General features: G+C 44.6%; 6 protein-coding genes across 6 annotated transcripts, besides 10 other annotated features; 3 read left to right on the top strand and 3 right to left on the bottom strand.

Moving 5' to 3' along the window:
• Positions 1-1,003: 1,003 nt before the first annotated feature.
• Positions 1,004-1,031: a microsatellite.
• An 868-nt stretch (positions 1,032-1,899) lies between these two features.
• Positions 1,900-4,666, bottom strand: PVX_095015 (enolase, putative). The gene is made up of 2 exons (XM_001614421.1): positions 4,329-4,666; positions 1,900-3,724 (listed from the first exon to the last, which is right to left on the bottom strand). The coding sequence occupies exons 1-2, from the start codon at positions 4,369-4,371 to the stop codon at positions 2,427-2,429; spliced, it is 1,341 nt and encodes a 446-aa protein (XP_001614471.1). The 5' UTR covers positions 4,372-4,666; the 3' UTR covers positions 1,900-2,426.
• Positions 2,048-2,071: a microsatellite.
• Positions 2,363-2,382: a microsatellite.
• Positions 4,667-4,956: 290 nt separating the features above from the next.
• Positions 4,957-4,979: a microsatellite.
• A 2,187-nt stretch (positions 4,980-7,166) lies between these two features.
• Positions 7,167-8,875, bottom strand: PVX_095010 (ribonucleotide reductase small subunit, putative; the record flags this gene model as incomplete). Its single annotated transcript, XM_001614420.1, has 5 exons — positions 7,167-7,259; positions 7,464-8,121; positions 8,328-8,464; positions 8,599-8,631; positions 8,789-8,875. 5 exons carry the CDS (start codon positions 8,873-8,875, stop codon positions 7,167-7,169), a joined length of 1,008 nt encoding a protein of 335 aa, XP_001614470.1.
• Positions 8,058-8,083: a microsatellite.
• A 1,464-nt stretch (positions 8,876-10,339) lies between the features above and the next one.
• PVX_095005 (hypothetical protein) lies at positions 10,340-12,501 on the top strand (the record flags this gene model as incomplete). Its single annotated transcript, XM_001614419.1, has 9 exons — positions 10,340-10,406; positions 10,663-10,826; positions 10,917-11,137; positions 11,259-11,313; positions 11,408-11,481; positions 11,607-11,679; positions 11,849-11,916; positions 12,076-12,208; positions 12,349-12,501. 9 exons carry the CDS (start codon positions 10,340-10,342, stop codon positions 12,499-12,501), a joined length of 1,008 nt encoding a protein of 335 aa, XP_001614469.1.
• Positions 10,454-10,474: a microsatellite.
• Positions 11,092-11,117: a microsatellite.
• A 481-nt stretch (positions 12,502-12,982) lies between the features above and the next one.
• Positions 12,983-13,024: a microsatellite.
• A 661-nt stretch (positions 13,025-13,685) lies between these two features.
• On the top strand, positions 13,686-15,694 carry PVX_095000 (heat shock protein 60, putative; the record flags this gene model as incomplete). The annotated part of the gene is made up of 2 exons (XM_001614418.1): positions 13,686-13,827; positions 14,094-15,694. 2 exons carry the CDS (start codon positions 13,686-13,688, stop codon positions 15,692-15,694), a joined length of 1,743 nt encoding a protein of 580 aa, XP_001614468.1.
• Positions 14,028-14,050: a microsatellite.
• Positions 15,695-17,125: 1,431 nt separating the features above from the next.
• On the top strand, positions 17,126-18,829 carry PVX_094995 (hypothetical protein, conserved; the record flags this gene model as incomplete). The annotated part of the gene is made up of 1 exon (XM_001614417.1): positions 17,126-18,829. One exon carries the CDS (start codon positions 17,126-17,128, stop codon positions 18,827-18,829), a length of 1,704 nt encoding a protein of 567 aa, XP_001614467.1.
• Positions 18,830-19,351: 522 nt separating this feature from the next.
• PVX_094990 (hypothetical protein, conserved) lies at positions 19,352-21,448 on the bottom strand (the record flags this gene model as incomplete). Its single annotated transcript, XM_001614416.1, has 1 exon — positions 19,352-21,448. The coding sequence occupies one exon, from the start codon at positions 21,446-21,448 to the stop codon at positions 19,352-19,354; it is 2,097 nt and encodes a 698-aa protein (XP_001614466.1).
• Positions 19,814-19,835: a microsatellite.
• Positions 21,449-22,013: the final 565 nt, after the last annotated feature.

Raw genomic sequence — 22,013 nt, 5'->3', positions numbered from 1 at the left:
TTTGTATATGCACGGCTCCCAACTGACACGTGGAGAATAAAAAAAGGGGTCCACTAAAATGTGCCTCTTGTACTCTATTTTTTTTCTTTTTCTGGGGGGGAGTCTCTAATTTGTTACTGTGATGTGCACATGGTGGGTTATTTTTTTATACTATCGCATGTAATGGCCTGTACTATGGGTCAGCCCTTTCTTTGATCCTTTATCTTCTTCCCGCTGGTGTACCTATGGATGCGAGGCTACTTCTCCCCTTGGCGAAACACGTTCTGGAAGCAGCGATGGGTCCACTTCCAATCTGATCAATGTGGCTTCCCCTCTGCTGAAGGCCGATCCGCAAAATGGGGGAGTTTCAAATGGGGCCCAAAAAAAAAGACGTAACGGGGAGGGAAGCAAGGAGAAGCGAATACTGTGGTGTACCCAAATGGGGACAAACGTGACACCGGGAAGGGCGAACACAAAAACTAAATTGAGTTTAACAATTTTTCTGTTGTGTAAAAAGCAGAGTGTTGTTGTCCTTCGCAAAGGTATAGTGAAGGGGGGAAAAAAAAAAAAAAAAAAAAAAAACCAAAACGGAGGAGAAACACATAAAATGCGTAAAAAAAAAAAAAACTCCAAACCGTAAAAGCGAAAATGCCAAAGTTCAACCTTGTGGAAACACAAAAATGGTTAAAAGGATGGAAAAAAAAAAAAAAAGAAACATGTTCCACCGAAATAGACGAACTCAACTTTGGCAATTTTTTTTTTTTTTTTCTTTTTGCTGACACAAGTACACAACCACAGATTCGTTTTCACGTTTCATTCTTCAGTGTGTAGCGCATCACGTTGAGGGGAAGGGTCAAAACAAAAAGAAAAAAAAAAAGAAAAGAAAAACTGAAGAGCAAAGGTCACGTCGAATTGCCCGACTTTCAGAGTTTGCTGATCATCACATGCGCGGGTGTGTATGTATAGGTGAGTGTGCACGTGGCGTTGCCCTTTTTTTTAAAAAATGAACATCCGCAAGGAAGGGGTGGAGGGGGAACAGGAAGAGTCATGTAAGAAGCTTTTCCAAAGGGTCAGCCTTCTCGCCCGTTCGCTTGTGCGATCGAGCGTCCTTTCTGTAAAAACCTATTTTTTTTTTTTTCTTTTTTTCCTTGCCATTTGTTCCAACACAGCTGTTCACTTTGTGCCGGCTGGGCTGCGGCAATTCCTTTTGCTCACCGCGGGGGTGAGAGTTAGGGGTTACGTTGAATTGGGTTCCCTTCCTCCGCCGCACTTCGCTTTTGTTCGTTTTGTTTTTCCCCCTTCCGCATGGGTTGGATTTCCTTTTTTTTTTTTTTTTCTTCCCCCTACCCCTGGGGTGTACACACGTGCTGACGCGGAGCTCTCCCGCGCGGCTGAATTCACCACGCAGCGGTGAAGTGGCAAAGTGGCAGCAGGTTAGCGACAAGCTGTCCACAAATCAGTGGCGAACTTCTTAAAACGTGCAAAACGTATGTTGGATAAACTGGTTCTGCTTTTTTTTTTTTTTGCAAAGCTGGGACACTCGCGTGCTTCCTTTTCGACACGCTGCCTGGCGACTACGGGCAGGGCCACTTCCTCTTTGTTCGACCTTTGGCAAAATTCGCTTTGCGTAATGGTGGGTCAATCGGCGAATGGAGGTGGCGATTACTGCCTCGGCTGCGGCTACCACCTCTGCTGCGACGATTGCGTAAAAATTTTGTCAACGTAACACAGGAGTGTCCTTTACGCGGTGGAGGCGGTTCCGCTCAATGCCAGCCTGAAGCTGCGCCTTTTTGCCGCACACTTGATCAGATTATCTGTGTGACATTCCGAGTCAACTCGACGGGGGACTAAATGGGGACGATCAAACGGGCCTCACTCCGCTTCGTGCCACCTCTCCTGTCGAGCCATCCTGGCAAGTTTGCCAACCGACCAATAGGTCTACGTTTCAGAGCCGCTGTTTTACAAGTTCGTGTACACGTCTAGTTAAAATGGATGATGTACTGATGGGTGGATGGCTAAAATGGAGACTCGCGTGCGAGGGGGCCCTGTTAATATATGCTCGGGCGTGCCCGCAACAGGCCTGGGTGAGGACGCGTGCGGGTATCTAAGCTGATATAAACGCGCATAAATAAGAAGCACACACTGGAGGGACGAAAATACAGGCGCTGATACGGACGCCAGCGCAGACACACTGAGGTATGCGCACGGCGGAAAAGCTTCGGGCTATCGCAATGTGCGAAATGGGGAAGTGGGGACAGTGGGGAGAGAAAGGAAGAGGATGGCTTCTTGGGGGGGAAAAACCACTCCTCCCGTTTAGCAATTCCCATGACCTTCTCTTTCGCACCACTACACTACCCCTTTGCACAATACGTACTGGTGGGGGCACCAACTGAGGGCGGCAAACACACACCAGACGGGGCTACCCCCCATTCGGGTACGGAGGACGCTCAACTTAATTGGTGCCTAAATTTCTCTCCAGCGAAAAGGGCATTGCTTCCAAGGGATTCTTCAATCCTTAACAACTGGTTATACTTGGCATTCCTCTCACTTCTGCAAGGAGCACCAGTTTTGATTTGTCCGGTTCTAAGAGCAACCACCAAGTCGGCAATAAAAACATCTTCTGTCTCTCCAGATCTGTGGGAAACCATAACACCCCAGTCGTTCTTCTGCGATAGTAAGCAAGCCTCAATAGCTTCGGTAATGGAACCTATTTGATTCACTTTCAGCAACAAAGCATTGCAGGCCTTCTTCTCCAAAGCTTTGGTAATCCTCGTAGGGTTAGTAACAAGTAAATCATCTCCCACAATTTGGACGTCCTTACCAATGGCCTCAGTCAACTTGGCGTAATTTTCCCAATCGTCCTGATCAAATGGATCTTCAATCGAAATAATTGGGTACTTCTTAACCATATCGATGTAGAGGTTAACCAACTCAGCTCCCGTTTTGACTAAAGACTTGTCATTGTTTGGCGTTTTAAAGTCCAAATCGTAGGTCTTCGTATCAGCTTGGTAAAATTCCGACGCAGCAACATCCATGGCGATCTTCACCTTTCCTTCATAGCCAGCACTTTTAATGGCACTCACTAGAAGATCCAAAGCCTCATTGGCATTTAATATGTTTGGAGCAAATCCTCCCTCATCTCCTACGTTCGTTGCATCAATGCCGTACTTTTTCTTAATCTCAGATTTTAGCGTATGATACACTTCCGCTCCGTATCTTAATGCCTCCTTAAAATTGGGAGCACCAACTGGGACTATCATAAATTCTTGGAAGGACAATTTGTTTCCTGCGTGAGATCCTCCATTTATTACATTCAAACAGGGGACAGGTAAAACCATCTGGTCATTTTTCTTTCCTGCCAATTGGGCTAAGTACTTGTATAGGGACACCTTATTCGCGGCAGCTCCAGCTCTACATACAGCCATCGAAATTGCCAAAATGGCATTTGCTCCCAACTTACTTTTTGACCATCCCCATTCGTTTTTGCTTCCATCCAATTCTTCCACCATCATGTTGTCGATTTTTTTCTGCTCTCTGCAATCTAGGCCAATCAACTTGGGGGCAATGTGCTCGTTAATATTTTTGATGGCTTTCTGCACACCCTTTCCTAGGTATCTGCTCTTGTCATTGTCTCTCAACTCCAACGCTTCGTATATTCCTGTGGACGCTCCTGATGGCACTGCGGCTCGGAAGATACCGACGTTCGTTTCGAGGTCTACTTCAACGGTTGGGTTTCCTCGGGAGTCTGCGCGGGGGTTAGCGGCGGGGTTATCGGTGAGGTTGGCACTAGGTTAGCGGTGGCACCCACTAGGCGTACTACACAATGTTCACTTCTCCGCTCCGTTAGCGTTGCTCCTCTTTGGTCTCGGGGCGGAGAGAAGCACACCTCATAGGCATGCCCAATTATGTGATCTGCCCCTGCGTAGGGGTCATTCACGAGGGGCATCTGCAACACCGCGCATTTACAAATGGGTGCAGCACACGTAGCGAATTAGTTGCACGCTACGTCGCCAAATTGCTTGCCGCCCTGCTCGCCCACACCACCAAAGTACTCTCCCAAAGGGAAAGGCGCTCAAAGGATGGCTGCTCTATTCGACGCTCTCATCAGAGGGGCGATCCTCCAACTGACCCTCTACACATTCGCACAAATGAATAGCGCCAATCACACCACGCGGCACACGTGCAATCACAAAAAGGGAGGAGAAGCAAACACGTACACAAGTACCACACCTCTGCCAGGGCTTCACCTCGTGAAGGTAAACCTGCGCATACTCAAACGCTCTATCCCGTGCAGCTATCTACCAATCCGGGCATACGCACACGCAGTGCTACATCGCTCAAGTGCTTACCCAAAATTTCACGGGCAGAAATACGAGTAATTACGTGGGCCATTTTTTCCTAGGTGTGGATGGAAGGTATAAAACTATGGGAAAAACTTCAGAGAGAGTAATACGTAAAAACGCTATCTCTATGTGGTAAAAATAACGCGTTCAGCGAAAAAGTGATGTGAAAGGAAGTTGAATAATGTTAGAGATTAATCAAAAGTTTTTTTGGTTTTTTGTTTTTTCTCCTGTTATATGCTTATTTTGCACGTTTGCGTGGTAATTTGTGGAGGAATTTAATTTGCAAGGAAAGAATAAAAGTATATTTTTAAAAAGAGTGTACTTAAAAGAATTAATATCTTTTTAAAAAAAAAAAATGTTACTGCCAAGAGGAGGAAGTGTACGCCTTTTTAAATATAAAAAATTGCAAAAAAATAAAAAAAAAGTACCAATTTGGTTTATAATTGCCCCACTTTCTGATGGTGCACATGATACAATTATTTTTACATGCAATAAATGCAGCCTATGTTTTCTCTCCTTCGGATTTTTTTTTTTTTTTTTTTTTTTTTGGTAGATAAACAGGGACGACGGCATATAAATTTGCAGTTCGAGTACCACAAGGGGGTGTTCGTCCACATGCCCGGCACTTTAGCGACATGTGGATGAGTTACGGTACGCACCATTTGTATACTCAGTGGTGAGAAAAAAGGGGTTAAAAATTAGAGGACTGTCGCAATGTATTTTTTTTTTTTTGTTTTTCTTTTTTTTTTGCCTCTTCCGCCCTGGCATCATGTGCCACTTTTTCTATGTCGCAAAGAGGGCATCACAACATGGAGGTCAATGCACAGTTCACTCGTATGCTCATCAGTTGAGGGGGTCTAATGTTACGCCTATGCCGCAGGGCCGCCAACTTAGCCAACTGCGCCAACTCCACATTCGCAGGCTCCACTTTCATGTACTCCTATCCTCTCCTGCGCACATCGCGCATGCAACGTTCTACGCTCACGTACGCGCGTGCGCGCAAAAGAACGCTTTCGGAATTACTTATGCCACTGAAGTATGCCTCCCCCCCCGCTCGCGTTATTTTTCCCGCGCTCCCCCCATCTCAAGTACGCAAAAATGTAGCAACACACAAGTGGCACTCTTTTCGCGCACCCCTCCCGCAAAAAAAAAAATACTCTCGTTCGCGTAGAGGCACACGCCGCAAGCTCACATGACACGACAACATGGAAAGATGCCACATGTCGTTAGAGCAAATTTTTTTTCTCACTTTTTTCACGCCAAATGAAACTGCTAAAAATGACATTCAAAATGAGTACACAAAAAAGTACGCGTCACTGCTTTGTATCACAAAAGGGGAACATTTTCACCTGACCAGGAAGGTAAAAACGGTATGTCATGTCGAAAAAAAAAAAAAAAAAAAAAAAACACTGTATTGTATCCTCTAAAAGGAACATTTTTCACCTGACCAGGAAAGGTAAAAGGCATTCATTTGATAAAAAAAAACAAAAACAAATTATTATGGCTACCTTCCCCCAGCATTTATGTGCTTAAAAAGGCGATAAAACATTGGGTAAATTGGCAAATGGCCAAACGGAATTGCATACGTACATTGTCCTGCATCACCTGACGTCAAAATTGTCATCGTGGGGATGGCGGATTTGAAGGGGAAAAATCAAAAATAAGAATAATAATACATATAAGTATAATTATAAATATAAATACACTTGTATGTCCCCGAACAGGGAATACCCTTCATATGGGATGAAGCCCCCCACCCTTTTCCACTCGACATAGGCGAAATGCTGGTCAACGGAGGGCATATACTCACCCGTCGCGTACGCCGAACTGCTTCGATGTGTAACAGAGCACACTCCCCACTCGAATGAACGAATTGAGAAGTTAATTTGTATAGACCACCAACACAGTTCATTGATAGGTAAATATGCACAAATACGCATTCACGCGGGGTAAACACGCCATATAGGAGGCCCGCCGTAAAAATGGCACATAAAAAAAGGGAACAAACAACCGGGAGGCTTGGCAAAATTACCCCACGTCGTTCTCCACCCGTTTTGCAAAAATGTGGATCAAGTGCACCACAAAAGGGTTGAAAAAAAAGCGTCTATCTTTGCTGCAGCATACCGGGTGAAGTTTTTTTTTTTTATTTTGCATGTCCTTCGCATGCATGTATGTACATATCATTGTGCCTATGTGTGTACCTACTTTTGTGTGTATGTTTCTTTTCCCTACGCTGATTCGACGTGAGGCCGCTCAAAATGTGTGCGCCCCTGTTGAGGCCCCATCCAAGGTGACACAATTTTTACTCCAATGTGGGATACACGAGGGTAATTACGCCACAAATCCGCTTCACACACACTGCGTCCCACTTTTACGAATTTTTCCATTGAGTATAGGATTAATACATGAACTAGCCAAGTTTAATTTTTTTTTTTAATTTATACATAACATGAAAAAAAAAAAAAAAAAAAACAAAAAGTCAACATTTGTATGTACAAAAATTTGTACGCATGAACATCTGTACGTGTGTACATTTGTCCTGTGGATGTGTGAACAAAATGGAAGGGAGAAGCGGCAGGATGCCATTTAATTGGGTGTAGCAAGTTGTCCTTACAATTCGTTGAAAAATTGGGGAGAAGGGGACAGGGGTACACAAATGTGCCCATAGTGGGATTATTTTTATTTCCCCTTTTTTCGTTCTGCGTGTTCGTGTGGGTCGTTTTAATAAGCACAACGGTGTTGCTTTGTGTTGTTCGAAAAGGGGTATATCTGGAGATGCTCCCTCTGACAGGCCCGCCTCCGTGTGTGGAGGCCCCTTCCCCCCGCAGGTGGCGTGGCCAACACTTAGAAGTCCTCGTCCAGGACGATCTGTCTCTCTCCGTAAATGTCCCCCGTCTTCTTGACCGATTCCGCCTTCTGGTTCTCGCTCACCACGATCTGCAGTGGGAAGGGAAAAAAAAAAAAAAAAAAAAATAATGACAAAAATGTGCCAAAATAATGACAAAAATATGCCAAAGTAATTACAAAGTAATGCCAAAATGATGCAAAAAAAACTGCCACTCCGCTGGGGTGCCATCCAAATGGACGGACACAACTCACAGCACGCAAGATCCCCAAGTGGGGAAAGACAAACGCGCGCACCTTATTAAACTCAGGCCAGGTGAAGGGGTACTTGGAATTAAAATACTTGGGGTGCTTCAAATTGACGAGCATGGTATCGGCTAGGTACTCCAGAAAAGACTTCACCTGCTCCTTCTTTATTTTCAAAACGGACAGCTCCAGCATCTCCATGGAAAACTGGTACTCCAGCTCCACAGCCATTTTGAAGTAATCCAAAAGGCTTTCATATTTCAATTTGTTGTTCAAATGATTGCAACACATAACGGAGAAGTCTCCATGCAGGTACTCATCCCGGTGAATCTTCTCATGCACATTACACAAACAGGGGAGGATGGAATTCTCTTTACAGTATCCAATGAGGATATTTAACGTGCCGTTGAAAAGGACTTTGGATATGTAGATAAGGACAAGTTTGTTGTAGAAGGGGATATTTGTTTCGAACAATTCGGTTAGCCATTTTTGTTTCTTCAACACACTGTCTAGCTGTATGACTTTGTTGATGATGACCCTTTTTTGCTTTGCGTCTGGGATGTACGTTTCGAAGATGCATGCGTACACTTCGTCGTGGATATTTTCCATGCACATTTGGAAGCCGTAAAAGGCGCGGCCCTCGGGGATCTGAATGATGTCCAGCATTTTGCTCGTGATCAGCGCCTGCTCCTCGTATACGTGGAGGTCCCTGTGGGGGGGTAGCGGTTAGCGGTTAGCAGTTAGCGGCGGGTGATGTGGTTAGCGGCGGGTGATGTGGTTAGCGGCGGGTGATGTGGTTGACAACAGGTAAATTGGTAACATCGTGCATGGATCCTATGGCGTAACCGCGCGCGCTTTAACACGCCAAGGCTTATTCCACTCCGCTGCGCTTCGATGCACTTCGATGCGCCTCACTTTAAGCTGTAGAAGCATATCAGCTCGAACAGCTTCACGAGCATGTTCTTGTCAATGCTCTCCAGGAACTTCTTGTCCTTATCGAAGTTGTAGTCCTCGGCCGTCCAGAAGAGGGATTCTATCTCTTTGTAGTAACTCTACAGAAGGGGTGAAGCAAATGCCAAGTAAAGGAAAAAAAAAAAAAAAAAAAAAATGCACAGAACAAACCAGCACGTGCAACATGGAGAGGGATAAACCGGTTAGATGTTTTTCCCCTTTTTGGGAAACCTACCCAGAACGTTTTGTATTTGATGGGGAACATAACCTGCCAGGGGGAGAAAAAAAAAAGAGGGGCTCACATTATTGCTAATACTTTTGCCTGTCTGTATGTGTGCATTTTCGCAGCGACATGTACACCTGTGCTACATGGTGTGAGGCTCCACGTTGAGCTTCCCCTGCCGTGTTTCCACTTGGCCCCTTACCCATCTGAACTGGTTCTCCTTCAAAATGTCGTCATTGTTTTGGGCATCCAGCAGCACTTCCTGGTCGTGATAATGCTCTTTGTCCATTTTGGTGACGCGTTAAAAAGGTGTGCTCTTAATCAACGTTGAGTTTGTGTTCGAACAAAATTGCGGAAAATAAAACAAAGCTGTGCGTGGAAAAAAAAAAAAAAAAAAAAGAAGGAAAAACAGGAAAAAAAGAGAGAAAAAACGCGAAGGCGAAAGAGCAACTACTTTTTTACAATAAAATGTTTCCACTTAAACGTTTCGCCAAATGGTTATTTTCTTCCCTTTAGAACATTTCCTGAAATTTTGCATTTTTAAAATGCGTGCGTTTTACTTCTCACTGATGCATACAAAATGTGGGCATCCATTCGCACGCATGCACAGTACGTGGGGACCATTAGCATCATCATCCCTTCGTGAGCTCATTCCATATTCATCCGTGCGTGTTTTTCACATGTGTACGTGCTTACATAGCTTCGCTCGCTTGGGAAAAAAAAAAAAAAAAAAAAAAAGCTTCACTGCGCCGCTTCCAAACGTTCCATACTTTTCCTCACTCGAAGCTTCACACAAAAAATCGAAGCCGCACAAATGGACTCGGGGAAGGAGAAATTCGCAGGGTGGAAGCAGTGAGCTTCTCCACCTTCGCGCTGATACATATGCACGCGCGCTGTAGTGCAAGCATACATGCATGCCTATTTTCACACTCTTCTTTGTGTGTAGCGCACGTTGGCGGGGAGGCAAAGCGAGCAGCGAACAATGTCTAACATGCCTCCTGCATGCTGCCAGCGCGCATGTATGGCACATGCGCTGCACGTGCGTTGGAGCGCTGGGCACCCTGGCCCGGGTGGAAGCGGAGAAGCGGCGCAGCAAAGCGGCAGCATAAAACACACACCCAGGGAAGAGTGGTACAACCGCCACTCCCCTATGCATTTCCCCACACAAACGTCGCACCGCGCGAGAGAGCACATGCATTTCTGCAGTGCCTACTGGTACATTTACCAGTCAGCGTCGCACAGGGTAAGTCCATTTTTGTCGCCCCAAATGAGCTCCACAACAAAGTGAAGGAAATTCCACAAGCATTCACTGGTGACCATCCACACGTTGAAGGAAAAAAAAAAAAAAAAAAAAAAAAATCGGAACTGTGATAGCCCGCTTTGCAAATATAGCATAGATTGAACAATGCACAAACATACGAATACACATGGAGAAAAAAAAAAGTTGACATGGTTAGGGATAGGAAAAATAATTCCTCGCAATACGCTCAACGGCGCAGTTGCGTTTTTTAAAGGTACACATATTTTGAACTTAACTGAAATGTGAAAAAAAAAAAAAAAAAAAAAAGGAAGAAAAAAAGAAAAGCCCCATTTCAACTATGATAATCAAATTTTTAATTTTCCTTCGCGTCGGTTTTCCCCCCTCTGTTGTTTCTTCACATGACAGTATTGTGCGCCTCTTTTCGCTTCACCTCTGGTCGATGCCCAAATTGCCACAAACACAACAGGACATCGTTGAGGCATCTACAAAAAAATGGATCACAACTTGGTAACAAACGGGTGCGATAACTATGAAGAAATTCTTCAAACAAATGTAAAAGGTTCATTTTGCTACAGCGTGGTTTTTATATATATAGGCACTGTGGAATGCCATGTGCATATGTGCAAAGGCATGCGATGCTTCCATGCATGGTGGATGCCCCACGTTTGCCATTCTCAACGCACGCATGATACAGCCCGTCCTCAGTTTTTCCCGTGCGGCAAAATAGCAAAGCGCTTGGTTTTTACCTCCAAAAAAGGCATGCACATATATTTATTTTTTTTTCCTTTTCCTTTCCCGTTCAAATGATCCGCTAGACATTGAACAGCAAGTGCTCCGACTGAAAAGCGCCGCACCCTCCGACGACAATGCAATGGAAGAAGTCAACAAGCTATGTGACAGGAGCATCCACCTGAAGGATTCGCTGTCCAATGTGTACTTCCAGTTCCTTAAGCACAGTTCGGTCGTGATATACGAAAAGGTGTGTTCAAAGAGGCACCTTTTGCCAGTGCACACGAACGACCCGCTTTTACAACCACCCCATTGAGCGCCTCCCCTCCATTTTCTCCAGAAACTGAAAGAACTGATAAAAGAAATCGAGTCCTTAAAACATACGCTCATTCAAAATAAGAACAGAGAACAGTTTGAAGTTCTCAATGGCAACTTCAACGACAGTTTTCTCCTTCCCGAGGATGACTTCGCCGAGAATGATGATGAAAGCAGAGAACTGAACGACGACTGGGTTGACTTAAACCAGCACAAGCTATCCTTCCAGGATGTTCACAATGAAAGGTACACCCCAAAAGTCTTCCCACAGTTACCCCGCTAACGAAAGCGGCGTAAAAAAATAAAAAATAAAAAATAAAAAACGCTGACCCCTCTTCACTCGCAACTTCTTTCCCTGTGCGAGCAGGATAGTGAGAGGCCTCGGCGAAACCGATTGTTCAAGCCTACTTCTGGATAACCTAGTACAAAGAAAAAAAAAGGCAAATAAAACGACGCACCGTGAAGTAGTCTTCCACGCTGCAGTTACTCCAACAACGTTTATTTTTACCTGAACAGGTCAACTGCGAAGTTGTAATACTCGATGTGCTAAGTTCGGTGTTAATACGGAGAATTAAAAATTGCACCATTTGGTAAGGTCGAAGGGGGTCTCTTAAACGGATATGTGTTTCCCCAAATGAGCGCCTTTCATAATGTACCCTCCAATTTTTTTTTTTTTTCCCATCCCACTCGCTGTTTACACCTTCGCGTTATTCAGGGTCGCGGCGGTGGAGTCGTCCCTTCTAATATATAGCTGTGTGGACTGCAACATATTGGCGAATTCGAAGCAGGTTAGGAAAATAAACATACAACTGTGTATACGTATGCGTAGACGCACATATGCACGTGCGCACTTCCTCTGCAAAATATTTTTCCTTTTAGGAGCACTTCTCTCGCGCACACACTGCGAACACATATGATCTAACCCACGTTTGCCGTTTTCCACCGCCCCTTTTACAGATAAGAATACATGACAGCAGCGAAACGAACTTCTACATTAACTCAGTGAGTTCCCCCATCATAGAGAAGTACACAAAGAAGATTACCCAAAAGCGCTAATAGGGCAGCGTTAAATACGTCGTGTGTATGCGTTTGTGATTTTTTTTCACCTCGGTCATCCTTTCTGATGTGTGCGTAGTTTTACCTGCCTGTTCATATTTTTTTTTTTTTTTTTTTCCCACTTTTAGCTCGAAACAGCTAGCTTTTTTCCCGTACATTTTGAATTACGATGGCTTGTCAGAATTATTAAAAAAAATTAACATAAGCAGAGATTCGGCCCAATGGAAGGAAGTTTTAGATTTCAACTGGCAAAACACGCAGGTTTTAAGGCAAAAGGGAATGTATTTCCTAGTTAATAAAAAATCGCTTCTTAAAAGAAAAGCGAAAAAAAAAAAAATAAAATAAAATAAAAATAACATAATACACCTACTATTTCCCTTTTAACGAAACAAACACTTTAGGAAAAGTCTCCTAACTTTCGCGTATCAGAAGAAGCGCAGGTGTATGACATAAAAATAGGGAAAAGGAATCTCACGAAAGGTGGCCAAGAAGGGGCAGCAAGTGGCCTATACGTTGTAGAAAATTTCCCCGCATTTTTAAAAAAAGTAGATTAAAAGGAAATGTGTTCCACGGAGTACCACCACGGAGTACAACCACGGTGTGTCACGATTGCAAACGTGAAAGAGGAAGAGGAAGGGAAGGTACACTTTCTACACTTTTCCAAGGATGAGTTATTTTTTTAAGTATCCCTTTTGCGAATCCGCCTCTCACGGTGTGACACCGACCAACGAATTGGCATAATGAAAAGAGGAAAAGAAAACTAAACCGGTTTAAGTGAGCCGAATGCACATGTGCGTTACGCACCTCGCTTAGAAACGCTTTAATTGCACCTTTTGACTAATTTTAATATTTTATTATTACTTTTTTTTTTTGTGCGCTGGTGGTATGCATGCATATATGTAAATACGCACAGCACAGCACATCACAGCATCACATCGCATCGCGTGTAGGCCCCCCTTTTTTTCCTCTGTAAACTACTCACAACTGGGTGAACAGTTTAGCTGAAAAGTTTTCTTCCTTAAGTATCCTACATGTGAAACATAGTACGATAATGTGCTGACCAGTTTGTGGCAGCCATTTAACGACAACATAAACAAGCCAGGTGGAAGTGCAGCCCCGCCCCTCCTTCTGCCGCGGTGTTGTGTTCATATATTATTTGAACCATTAGGGTAAATTTTATGCACCCCAAAACGCGGGACCATGAGTCACCACATTTTTTAAAAAAATCCGTTCGCGTCAGATGAGGTGACCGTGTGGTACGCAAAAATCGCCAAAAAAAAATAAAAAATAAAATTAATAAAATAAATGAACGAACTTATGTGGAACAAAAAATGAGATATTTCAAAATGAAGCATAAAACGTGAAACAAAAAAAAAATAAAATAAAATAAAAAATAACATCAATCGCAGTTTTACGCGCAACAAAAAAACAACAACACCCTGGGTTTTTTCCCCTATTTCTTTTAATATTTTTTCGCATTACCAGTTCAGCTCCTCACCAATTGTGTATACGCAAACGCAACCGTGCTTCTCATCGTTTCCTCGATTTGCTTGGCGGATTCACCGCTTTACCAAGTGAACAACATCCCTGTGTAGCCTCGATTGAAGGTGTATCCCCCGTGACGTCGTTCCAAGCGTTGCATACATCACACGGGAAATACAAAACAAATAGGCACATAACGGGAAAAAAAAAAAAAAAAAAAATTTACAACTTCCTTTCAGTGTGAACCCCGTGCAAAATGCTATCTACACTCCGCGGAAAAGTCATTAACAACGGCGGCTGCGCGAACAAATGTGTTTCGATTTTAAACACCGTTCAGAGAAGGAACATATCGAAGGACATACGGTTTGGCAGCGATGCCAGGACGGCCATGCTCACAGGTAAGAAATGCTTCAAGCGGAAAGGGGCGCGCAGTATGTTGTGCTGGTTGAGTTTTGCCCCATATGCGAATTGGCGCGCGCAGATACGCACGTTTGTGTATATGTGTACGTGTGTGTGCTAGCTAGGGTTCCCATTTCGTGGAGTCTCTGCATCACCACCTTTTCACGTAACCACGTCCTCACATTGTTACGCTGTCACCTAACCGCTTCCGCACATTGCCACCTTTTCGCCTAACCGCTTCTCCACTTTGCCCCCCCCCCCCCAGGATGCAACAAACTGGCTGACGCCGTGAGCGTGACGCTGGGGCCCAAGGGGCGCAACGTGATCATCGAGCAGTCCTTCGGGTCGCCCAAAATCACCAAGGACGGAGTGACCGTAGCGAAGAGCATCGAGTTCAACAACAAGCTGGCGAACCTCGGGGCGCAAATGGTAAAGCAAGTGGCAGCAAACACGAATGACAAAGCAGGAGATGGAACGACGACGGCCACCATCCTAGCAAGGTCCATATTTCAACAAGGGTGCAAAGCTGTAGACTCAGGAATGAACCCAATGGATTTACTAAGAGGAATAAACAAGGGAGTAGAACGGGTTCTAGAATACCTAAATTCAATCAAAAAAGATGTAACCACAACGGAGGAAATATTTAACGTAGCTAGCATCTCAGCTAATGGTGATAAAAACATAGGCCAACTGATAGCGGACACCATGAAGAGGGTCGGGAAGGAAGGCACCATAACAGTCACGGAGGGAAAAACACTACAGCATGAACTCGAAATTGTAGAAGGAATCAAATTCGACAGAGGTTATATTTCCCCATATTTTATTAACAACAGTAAAGATCAAAAGGTAGAATTAGACAAGCCATATATCCTCATACATGAAAAAAAAATTTCTAGTGTTAAGTCTTTGCTACCCATTTTGGAACATGTCTTGCAGAACCAGTCCTCTTTGCTGGTAATTGCAGAGGACGTGGATAGTGACGCCTTGGCTACCCTCATAGTGAACAAGCTCAGATTAGGGTTAAAAATATGTGCTGTGAAAGCCCCCGGATTTGGCGAACATAGAAAGGCCCTCGTACACGACATTGCCGTAATGACAGGTGCCAAAGTGGTAACTGAAGAAGCAGGCCTAAAATTGGACGACCCAGATGTCGTGTCCTATTTGGGAAAAGCCAAGTTAATTAACGTTACGAAGGATAGTACCCTTATCATGGAGGGGGAAGGGAAGAAGGAAGAAATTAACGAAAGATGCGAAAGTATAAGAAATTCCATTAAGTTAAATACGTCAGATTATGAGAAGGAAAAATTACAAGAACGACTAGCCAAAATCACTGGGGGAGTTGCTCTGATCAAAGTTGGAGGTATAAGCGAAGTAGAGGTGAACGAAATTAAGGATAGAATACAAGACGCTCTATGTGCAACGAAAGCTGCTGTGGAAGAAGGTATCGTCCCCGGGGGTGGAAGTGCATTATTATTTGCCTCCAAAGAGTTAGACTCCGTGCAAACGGATAATTACGACCAAAGAGTCGGTGTGAATATAATCAAAGATGCGTGTAAGGCACCCATCAAGCAAATTGCAGAAAATGCGGGACATGAAGGATCCGTAGTTGCTGGGAACATTTTAAAAGAAAAAAATTGTAACATAGGATTTAATGCTCAGGAGGGGAAGTATGTAAATATGATTGAGTCTGGTATTATCGACCCCACGAAGGTTGTCAAGACGGCCATTTCGGACGCAGCTTCTATTGCTTCTCTTATGACCACCACGGAGGTCGCCATTGTCGATTTTAAGGACGCCAAGGCGGATGAGGCCAACCCGCACATGAACTCGGTAAATTCGATGGGCGACATGGGGGGCATCTACTGAGCGGCGTACTGAGCGGCGGCTCCACCCCCAAGTGGAAGGCCCGCAGGTGGTATCCCCTGAGTGGTGTGCACTCCGCGGGGGGATAGCCAAGCGGGATAGCCAAGCGGGATAGCCAAGTGGGATAGCCAAGCGGGATACCCCAAGTGGGACACCCAAGCGGGACACCCAAGCGGGACACCCAAGCGGGACACCCAAGCGGGACACCCAAGCGGGACACCCAAGTGGAACACCCCAACTGTGATGCGTACCCATGACAGGCGAACGGGTGGAGCAAAAAGCTCTGCATACTGCTCTCCCCCCTTTTGCATGCTCAACTACACAAATTTTTCGAATGAACGATTCGATCAAGAAAAAAAAAAAAAAACAGGACACGACATTCTGTAACAGCGGAAGTGCAAACCCCCGCTGGAGATCCATTTTTGTCGTGTTTCCCGCTGTGCACACCTTTCGCCAGTAACACTTCAGAATAGGGCACCATCTCTCAATTTTTTATTTTAACACATCTGCATAGTTATGAGAAAAAAAAGAAATTTTTTTTTTTTTTTTTTTTTTTCCTCTATAAGGATGTTCCTTATTCGTACAGCTAGCTAAAGCTACTTTTAAACAAGTGCCCCATTTATTAATTTTTTTTTTTTTTTTTATCCCCATTTTTGCACTTCCCCTTTTTTAACCTCGCCCATGAAGTTATTGTGTACCCTCCAAACAACTCCGTGTTGCCATCCTTAACTGCATGGCGCACATCGTCGCGGTGCTGCTTACACGGTAAAACGAAACGGGTTAGCTGTAAAGCATGTTAGCCTTTTCTGAGTTGCAAAGATATGATCTGCCATACCGTTTGGAGGTCCATTTCGTAGGGCCGTGCGAAACTTCGAATGTGCCCCTTTTTGAACACTCCCCCAAGGGAGCTACCCCCCGCATCGTACACAGTTGGGCCCATTTAGGAAGCGCCTTCCCCGTTGAATGACATTTGCGCGGAAAATGTGAAATGGAAAGGAGCTTCGAGAAGCGTCGAACTGTGACAACTGCTGAGGGGAACCCCGCTTAAGCCAAACGTAACTCAACGAGGGAGATCCATTCCGTTTCTAGCGTAGGCGAAATGTTCATTCGGGACCCGCCACGCTGAAGCAGCAGCGCCATTGGCAGAACGACTGGGTGGAAAGCGCATACACGCTCCTATGTGTATGCTGCCTCGCAAATGCCCCCACGGGAATGTAAATAAAAACGCTTGATTGGAAAAAAAAAAAAAAGTGAAAAAGGAGTGCAACTCTTATTGGTAGTTTCCCCCCCTAACCCATAAGAGCTCCACATCCGAAGGCAAACTCCCAGTCATCCTCACCTTAACACACAAACGTGAAGGACCATTTTGCCCACGAAATGAACGTTAAAAAATGTTCCACCCTTTTTTCACACCTGATAAGAGAAAAAGGGCAAATGCCCATTTACGCCTTTCACCCGGTGAGTAATAATTTGCAACGAATTTACAAAGTACGTTGTAGAAGGCTCCATTCCTTTTGCGAGTTGGGCACCAGCGAACAGAACAGGAGAGGAGAGGGCCGAATCTGCCAAGTCGACAAGAAAATCCAGCTGACTAGTGTTAAGCTAGCTGACGCTTTGCACGACTATGTGAGTAGTGACGACTCGGATGGGGAGGAATCTCCCGAAGGGAAGGCAGAAACGGGTCGTTCTGCTGAAAGATATGTTGGGAGTGAACTTCACAATGGAATGGAAAAGGCAGATGGTCATATGGTTTATCCAGACAGTTGCGCCGAGCCAAATGCAAGCCTCAACAGTGGGGGAACCAAATGGGGGGATCCTGGCGCAGGGGAGAACCTTTTCGATAACTTAGACGAAGAGGAGAAAAAATACGTTAAGACACTGAGCGATGGTACCAGCACTTGTACGATTATGCAGGGAGAAATTTCTAACCAGTTCGGAGCCACCACGGGGAAGGGAAAACCGAGTGGTGATACGCAGCAAGCGGAGATGAAGTCGTACCTAAATTGGTACATAAGGGAGCGCGAAGGGGAATGCGGTAAGAGCAGTCGCCCCCCTGGAGATTACCCCCCAAGTGATACCCCCCAAAGTGACACCCCTCCAAGTGACACCCCTCCAAGTGAGTACCCCCCAAGTGCACTGGACGCAGAACTGAGCAAACTGGAAGTCGCCCTGAGGCCCTCCCAAAACGATGTCAACAGCATGAAAACGTTCCTCGCCTTCCTGCAGAAGGAAATTAATAAGCATTACAAAAATTGCCACGTAACGCCCTTTGGGTCTATCATCAACGGTTTTTGGACTCGAAACAGCGACATAGACATATGCATTCAAATCCCTATACTGCTCAGCAGGAAGGACCAAATAACATTCCTAAAAAAAATCTGCCTCATATTGAACAGTTTTAATGATGGAATAATTGAGCAGAGATTTTCTGCAAAAGTACCCATCATTCATTTTTATTGTAAAAGTTTAAGACACTCGTTTGAGCTGTCCTGTGACATTTCGGTAAATAACATCCTTGCGGTGGTCAACTCGAAGTTGATTCAAAAATATGTAAGCATAGATAAAAGGCTACAGTTAATGGGAATTGCGTTAAAGTATTGGTCGAAAAATAGAAATATAAATGACAGATCGAAAGGATTTTTATCGTCATTTTCTTTAATTTTAATGATAATTCACTTTTTGCAATATGTGACGGAGCCCAAAATTCTTACCTCCCTTCAAGACATCTCTTTCAAAAGAAATGAAAAACCCTTTTATGTCATGGGTGTTGATTGTAAATTTTGCCAGGACGAAAATGTCATTCGAGAAGAGCTGCGCAGAATTAATAACTACAACGATGTGTATGTAGACACGTCAACTTTGCTTATTGAGTTCTTCAAATTTTTTGGATACAAATACAAAAGCGGCATAATTGCCATACGAGACATAAACGATTATTACCAGAACTTCCAAGCCGTTAGAAGCTACGAGTCCTACTTCCTTTTCGTGGACAACCCCTTTGAGGTGGGCAAAAATGTGGCCAACGTCCTGCCCCAAAACTACAAAACGATTGTCAACGAAATGAAGCGCGCCTATAAAATCTTAAAAAATAACGGCTCCTGGAGGGACGTGTGCGGGGCGGGCCACGTTTTGGTGTAGCGCGGGGGGGTCCTCGTGTGTGCATGCGCAGTTATTTTGCTTTGCCACGTTGCTACATTGCTACTTTGTTGCTTCGTGCTTTTGCGACTTTTTTTTTTTTTTTCACCCGCCTGTTCATGCAAAAATTGCATTAAACGAAAAACGAGGCACAAAATGGCTAGCTGTGGAGAATAGCGCGCGGAAAAAAAAAAAAAATAGTTAGCTAGGTAGCAGCCGCCCAATCGCTAACCAACTAGCTAAACATCACGCTTTTAAATCCCCCCCACCAGGGCTTCCCAAAACGGGGAGACACCCGTCGTAACTTTCATATATAGCACCCCTCTTCGTTGCCACTTCGACGAAAAATGCAAATTCCTGGAAAATGCGCGCACAGGAACTGGCTGCCCAGCACATGCCGCCAACATGCGAATGTGTCAAATGAGTTAATGTCGCGGTGTGCATGATCGCTATCGCCCGCTTTCCCACTAAACCGCGTGAACGGTGCAGGTAAAAATTGAAAAAAAAAAAAAAAAAAAAAAAAAATCAGTCATCGAGAATAATCACCTCGCTACCTTTATTCACGCTGTCCAATTCTTGCGTCTTGTGAAAAAAATCGGACTGAAAAAACCCTTCCGTCAAATCGATCAATTCGTCGTCATTTTTTCTGTTTATGGCATTGTAGCGGACATTGTAGCGTTGATCTGTTTTGCCGAAATTTTCGCCGCTCGTCAGCCCAGCAGAGTACTTTCCCACTGGGTCTTTCGCCCCTAAATGTGTGCTTCCTCCATTTTGCAGCGCCTCACCCATTTGGATTTCACGACTCGGCGAATGCGTTTTTGTGAACCGGTTGCCCATCATCCAGTTTTCGCTCCCCCCCTTTGCAAGCGCTGTTAAACGGTTATTCTTTTCCCACTCATTTGTATCCATGGGGTAATGAGCCATGCGCCCAAAGTTGCCATATGGGCTGCTAAAATGGCTAGTATCTCCTTCGTTTCCATTGCTTCCATGTTTGAGGTGGCCACTCCAGTCTCCTCCTACAGCATCACTTAATCTTTGATAACCTGTGTCTTTCAGTTCGTTGCTGGCGCGCTTGTACTTCGTTTCTTTTGGCCAATAAAGGGGCCCCTCCTTCTTATCGTTATATTCACTCATCTGTGGATAATCTTCACCAAACTTTTCCGCATAATTGTCGTTACACTTTGTGGGGTACTGCCGATCGTTATCCCTATTGCAGAAGTAGGTTCTCTCTTTTTCGAAGCCGTTCCTGCTCTGCATTGCGTGCATGGAGGTGGTGTGTTCACTTGGGTGTCTCTCCCAGTGGTTACCATCACCCATGTTAAAATTATCCCCGTCAACCTTTTCCCAATTGTGAAGGTGGCTCCACTTACCGTTGCGGTTGTAATATCCATTCGGGTTGCTACCCACCCTGTGTATATGTTCCGTTTCTTCACAGTGCGCATTAGTACGCCCTTCCCATGAGTGTTCCCCTTTGCTATGGGGATAATCCTTGCCAAGCGCATCAAGGCTGTGTTGATTAATCCTGTTACATATGTTGGACTTACTTCTGTCCTCCACGTCGGGATAATTCACCCTTTTGACGTATGCACTGTTAAATTGGAAATCATTTTTTGCCGTGTCTTCTACGTAGTAGAATTTCCTGGGGGAGTCACCATCCTGGTTTTCCCTGCACTGGATTTTTTGGCGCATCCCAATTTGGTCCTTATAAGCGTAATTTGTTGGGCCATCCGCTAAATTGATAATACTAGGGTTTTCTCTCTTTTTTATGGTAACTTGGCAATTTTGGTTGTCCTCCCCATGGAAGAGGTTCCCTGTAGTGGAGGCCACTTCTTCCAGTTGGTCATCCTCCAAAGGGGCACCATCCGTTCCGGACTCTTTGCACCCCTTAAATAAGATGGCCACCTGACTTTTCTTTAACAGTAAAGTCCCACGTTGAATGGCGGGTTTATTATACAAAATAATTTTGGGGTACCTATAAAGACACTTTTCTAGGTAGTTAAAATTCTCGTTGTACTCCATCTCATAGGCATAAATAAAATCATTCCCATCGAAGAGTAAAAAGCGAAAAATTCTTCTTTTGGGATTCCCCTTGTTGGGGAGGTAATTCTTGTCCATCTTATTTGTTGTCTTTACGTTGTCGTTTTTTTCGTTTTTCTTCTTCAATTTGTCAAATCGGCTGATCTTTCTGCTATTAGGGGGATCGTCATGTGGCGAGTCCGCACAGTCCTTCTCCGAGCCGTTGGGGGAGTCCTGCACTTCGTCTTCTTCCCGCACTTCGCCTTCTTCCCGCACTTCGCCTTCTTCCCGCACTTCCCCATCTTCCCCCACTTCGCCATCTTCCCCCCCGTCGGCCTCGTCAAACTTGTACAGCCGCTCCCCCACATTGACATAATCGACAATTTCAAAAATGTTTAATCCTTCCAGGTGTTGGAGTTCTTTCCGTTGGCTGAACCCTTTCGGCAAGCATCCCCTCGGTCTGGAATAAGTGAGCGGATTTACGATGAAGTGTTCGTACAGTTCTTTGTCAGTGGCATCCCTTTCACACCCCGTGTGTGTTTTGTATTTATTTAAAAAGTTGTGATAATTTATTTTTATAACATCCTTTTCGATTAATTTTTTCATTATTATGGTGATTCATTTTTTCTTTTTTCCCCCCAAAAGAAATTTCATCTGAGAGCGCTATGCGTGTTGATTAGCCCCAGTCCTTCGCACAACTTAGGCGCTATTGTGACATTGTGTCAGGTGGGGTTTGGAGGAGGCGGCAGAGCGGGTGAAAGAAAAAAAAAAAAAAAAAGAACATGGGCAAACAAACAGGGCAAATATGCCAACTCGAAATTGTTCACTCTGCTCGGCAATGTTGTGCGTTCCCTTTTCTTCGCTCGCTTCGCTTCCCCATTTTTTTTTTTTTTTTTTTTTCCTAACACCCTACATTCCTGCACATTTATGCCATCCCCGTCGGCAGATTAATTACACGTATTCTACCAACCCCAGCGCCTGCCCGTTGGCGTTTTTCCAAAAAAGTGGTTTCGCCCTTTGATTGCTATATGCCAATTTGCCAAGCAAAATGGGAAAATTGAAAAAAGAGAAATAAAAAAAAATTCACGCACACACCATCCGTGAGTCATTTTTTTTACGAAGCCACATCGTCACTGCGCGTGGTTAAATTATCACCACTTGGGCAGCAAAA

Source organism: Plasmodium vivax, chromosome 8 (genome assembly GCF_000002415.2).
Source record: "Plasmodium vivax chromosome 8, whole genome shotgun sequence".
NCBI classification, from domain to species: domain Eukaryota; phylum Apicomplexa; class Aconoidasida; order Haemosporida; family Plasmodiidae; genus Plasmodium; species Plasmodium vivax.
The sequence above is the reverse complement of the archived record's forward strand: the minus strand, read 5'-3'. Positions and strand labels throughout refer to the sequence as shown.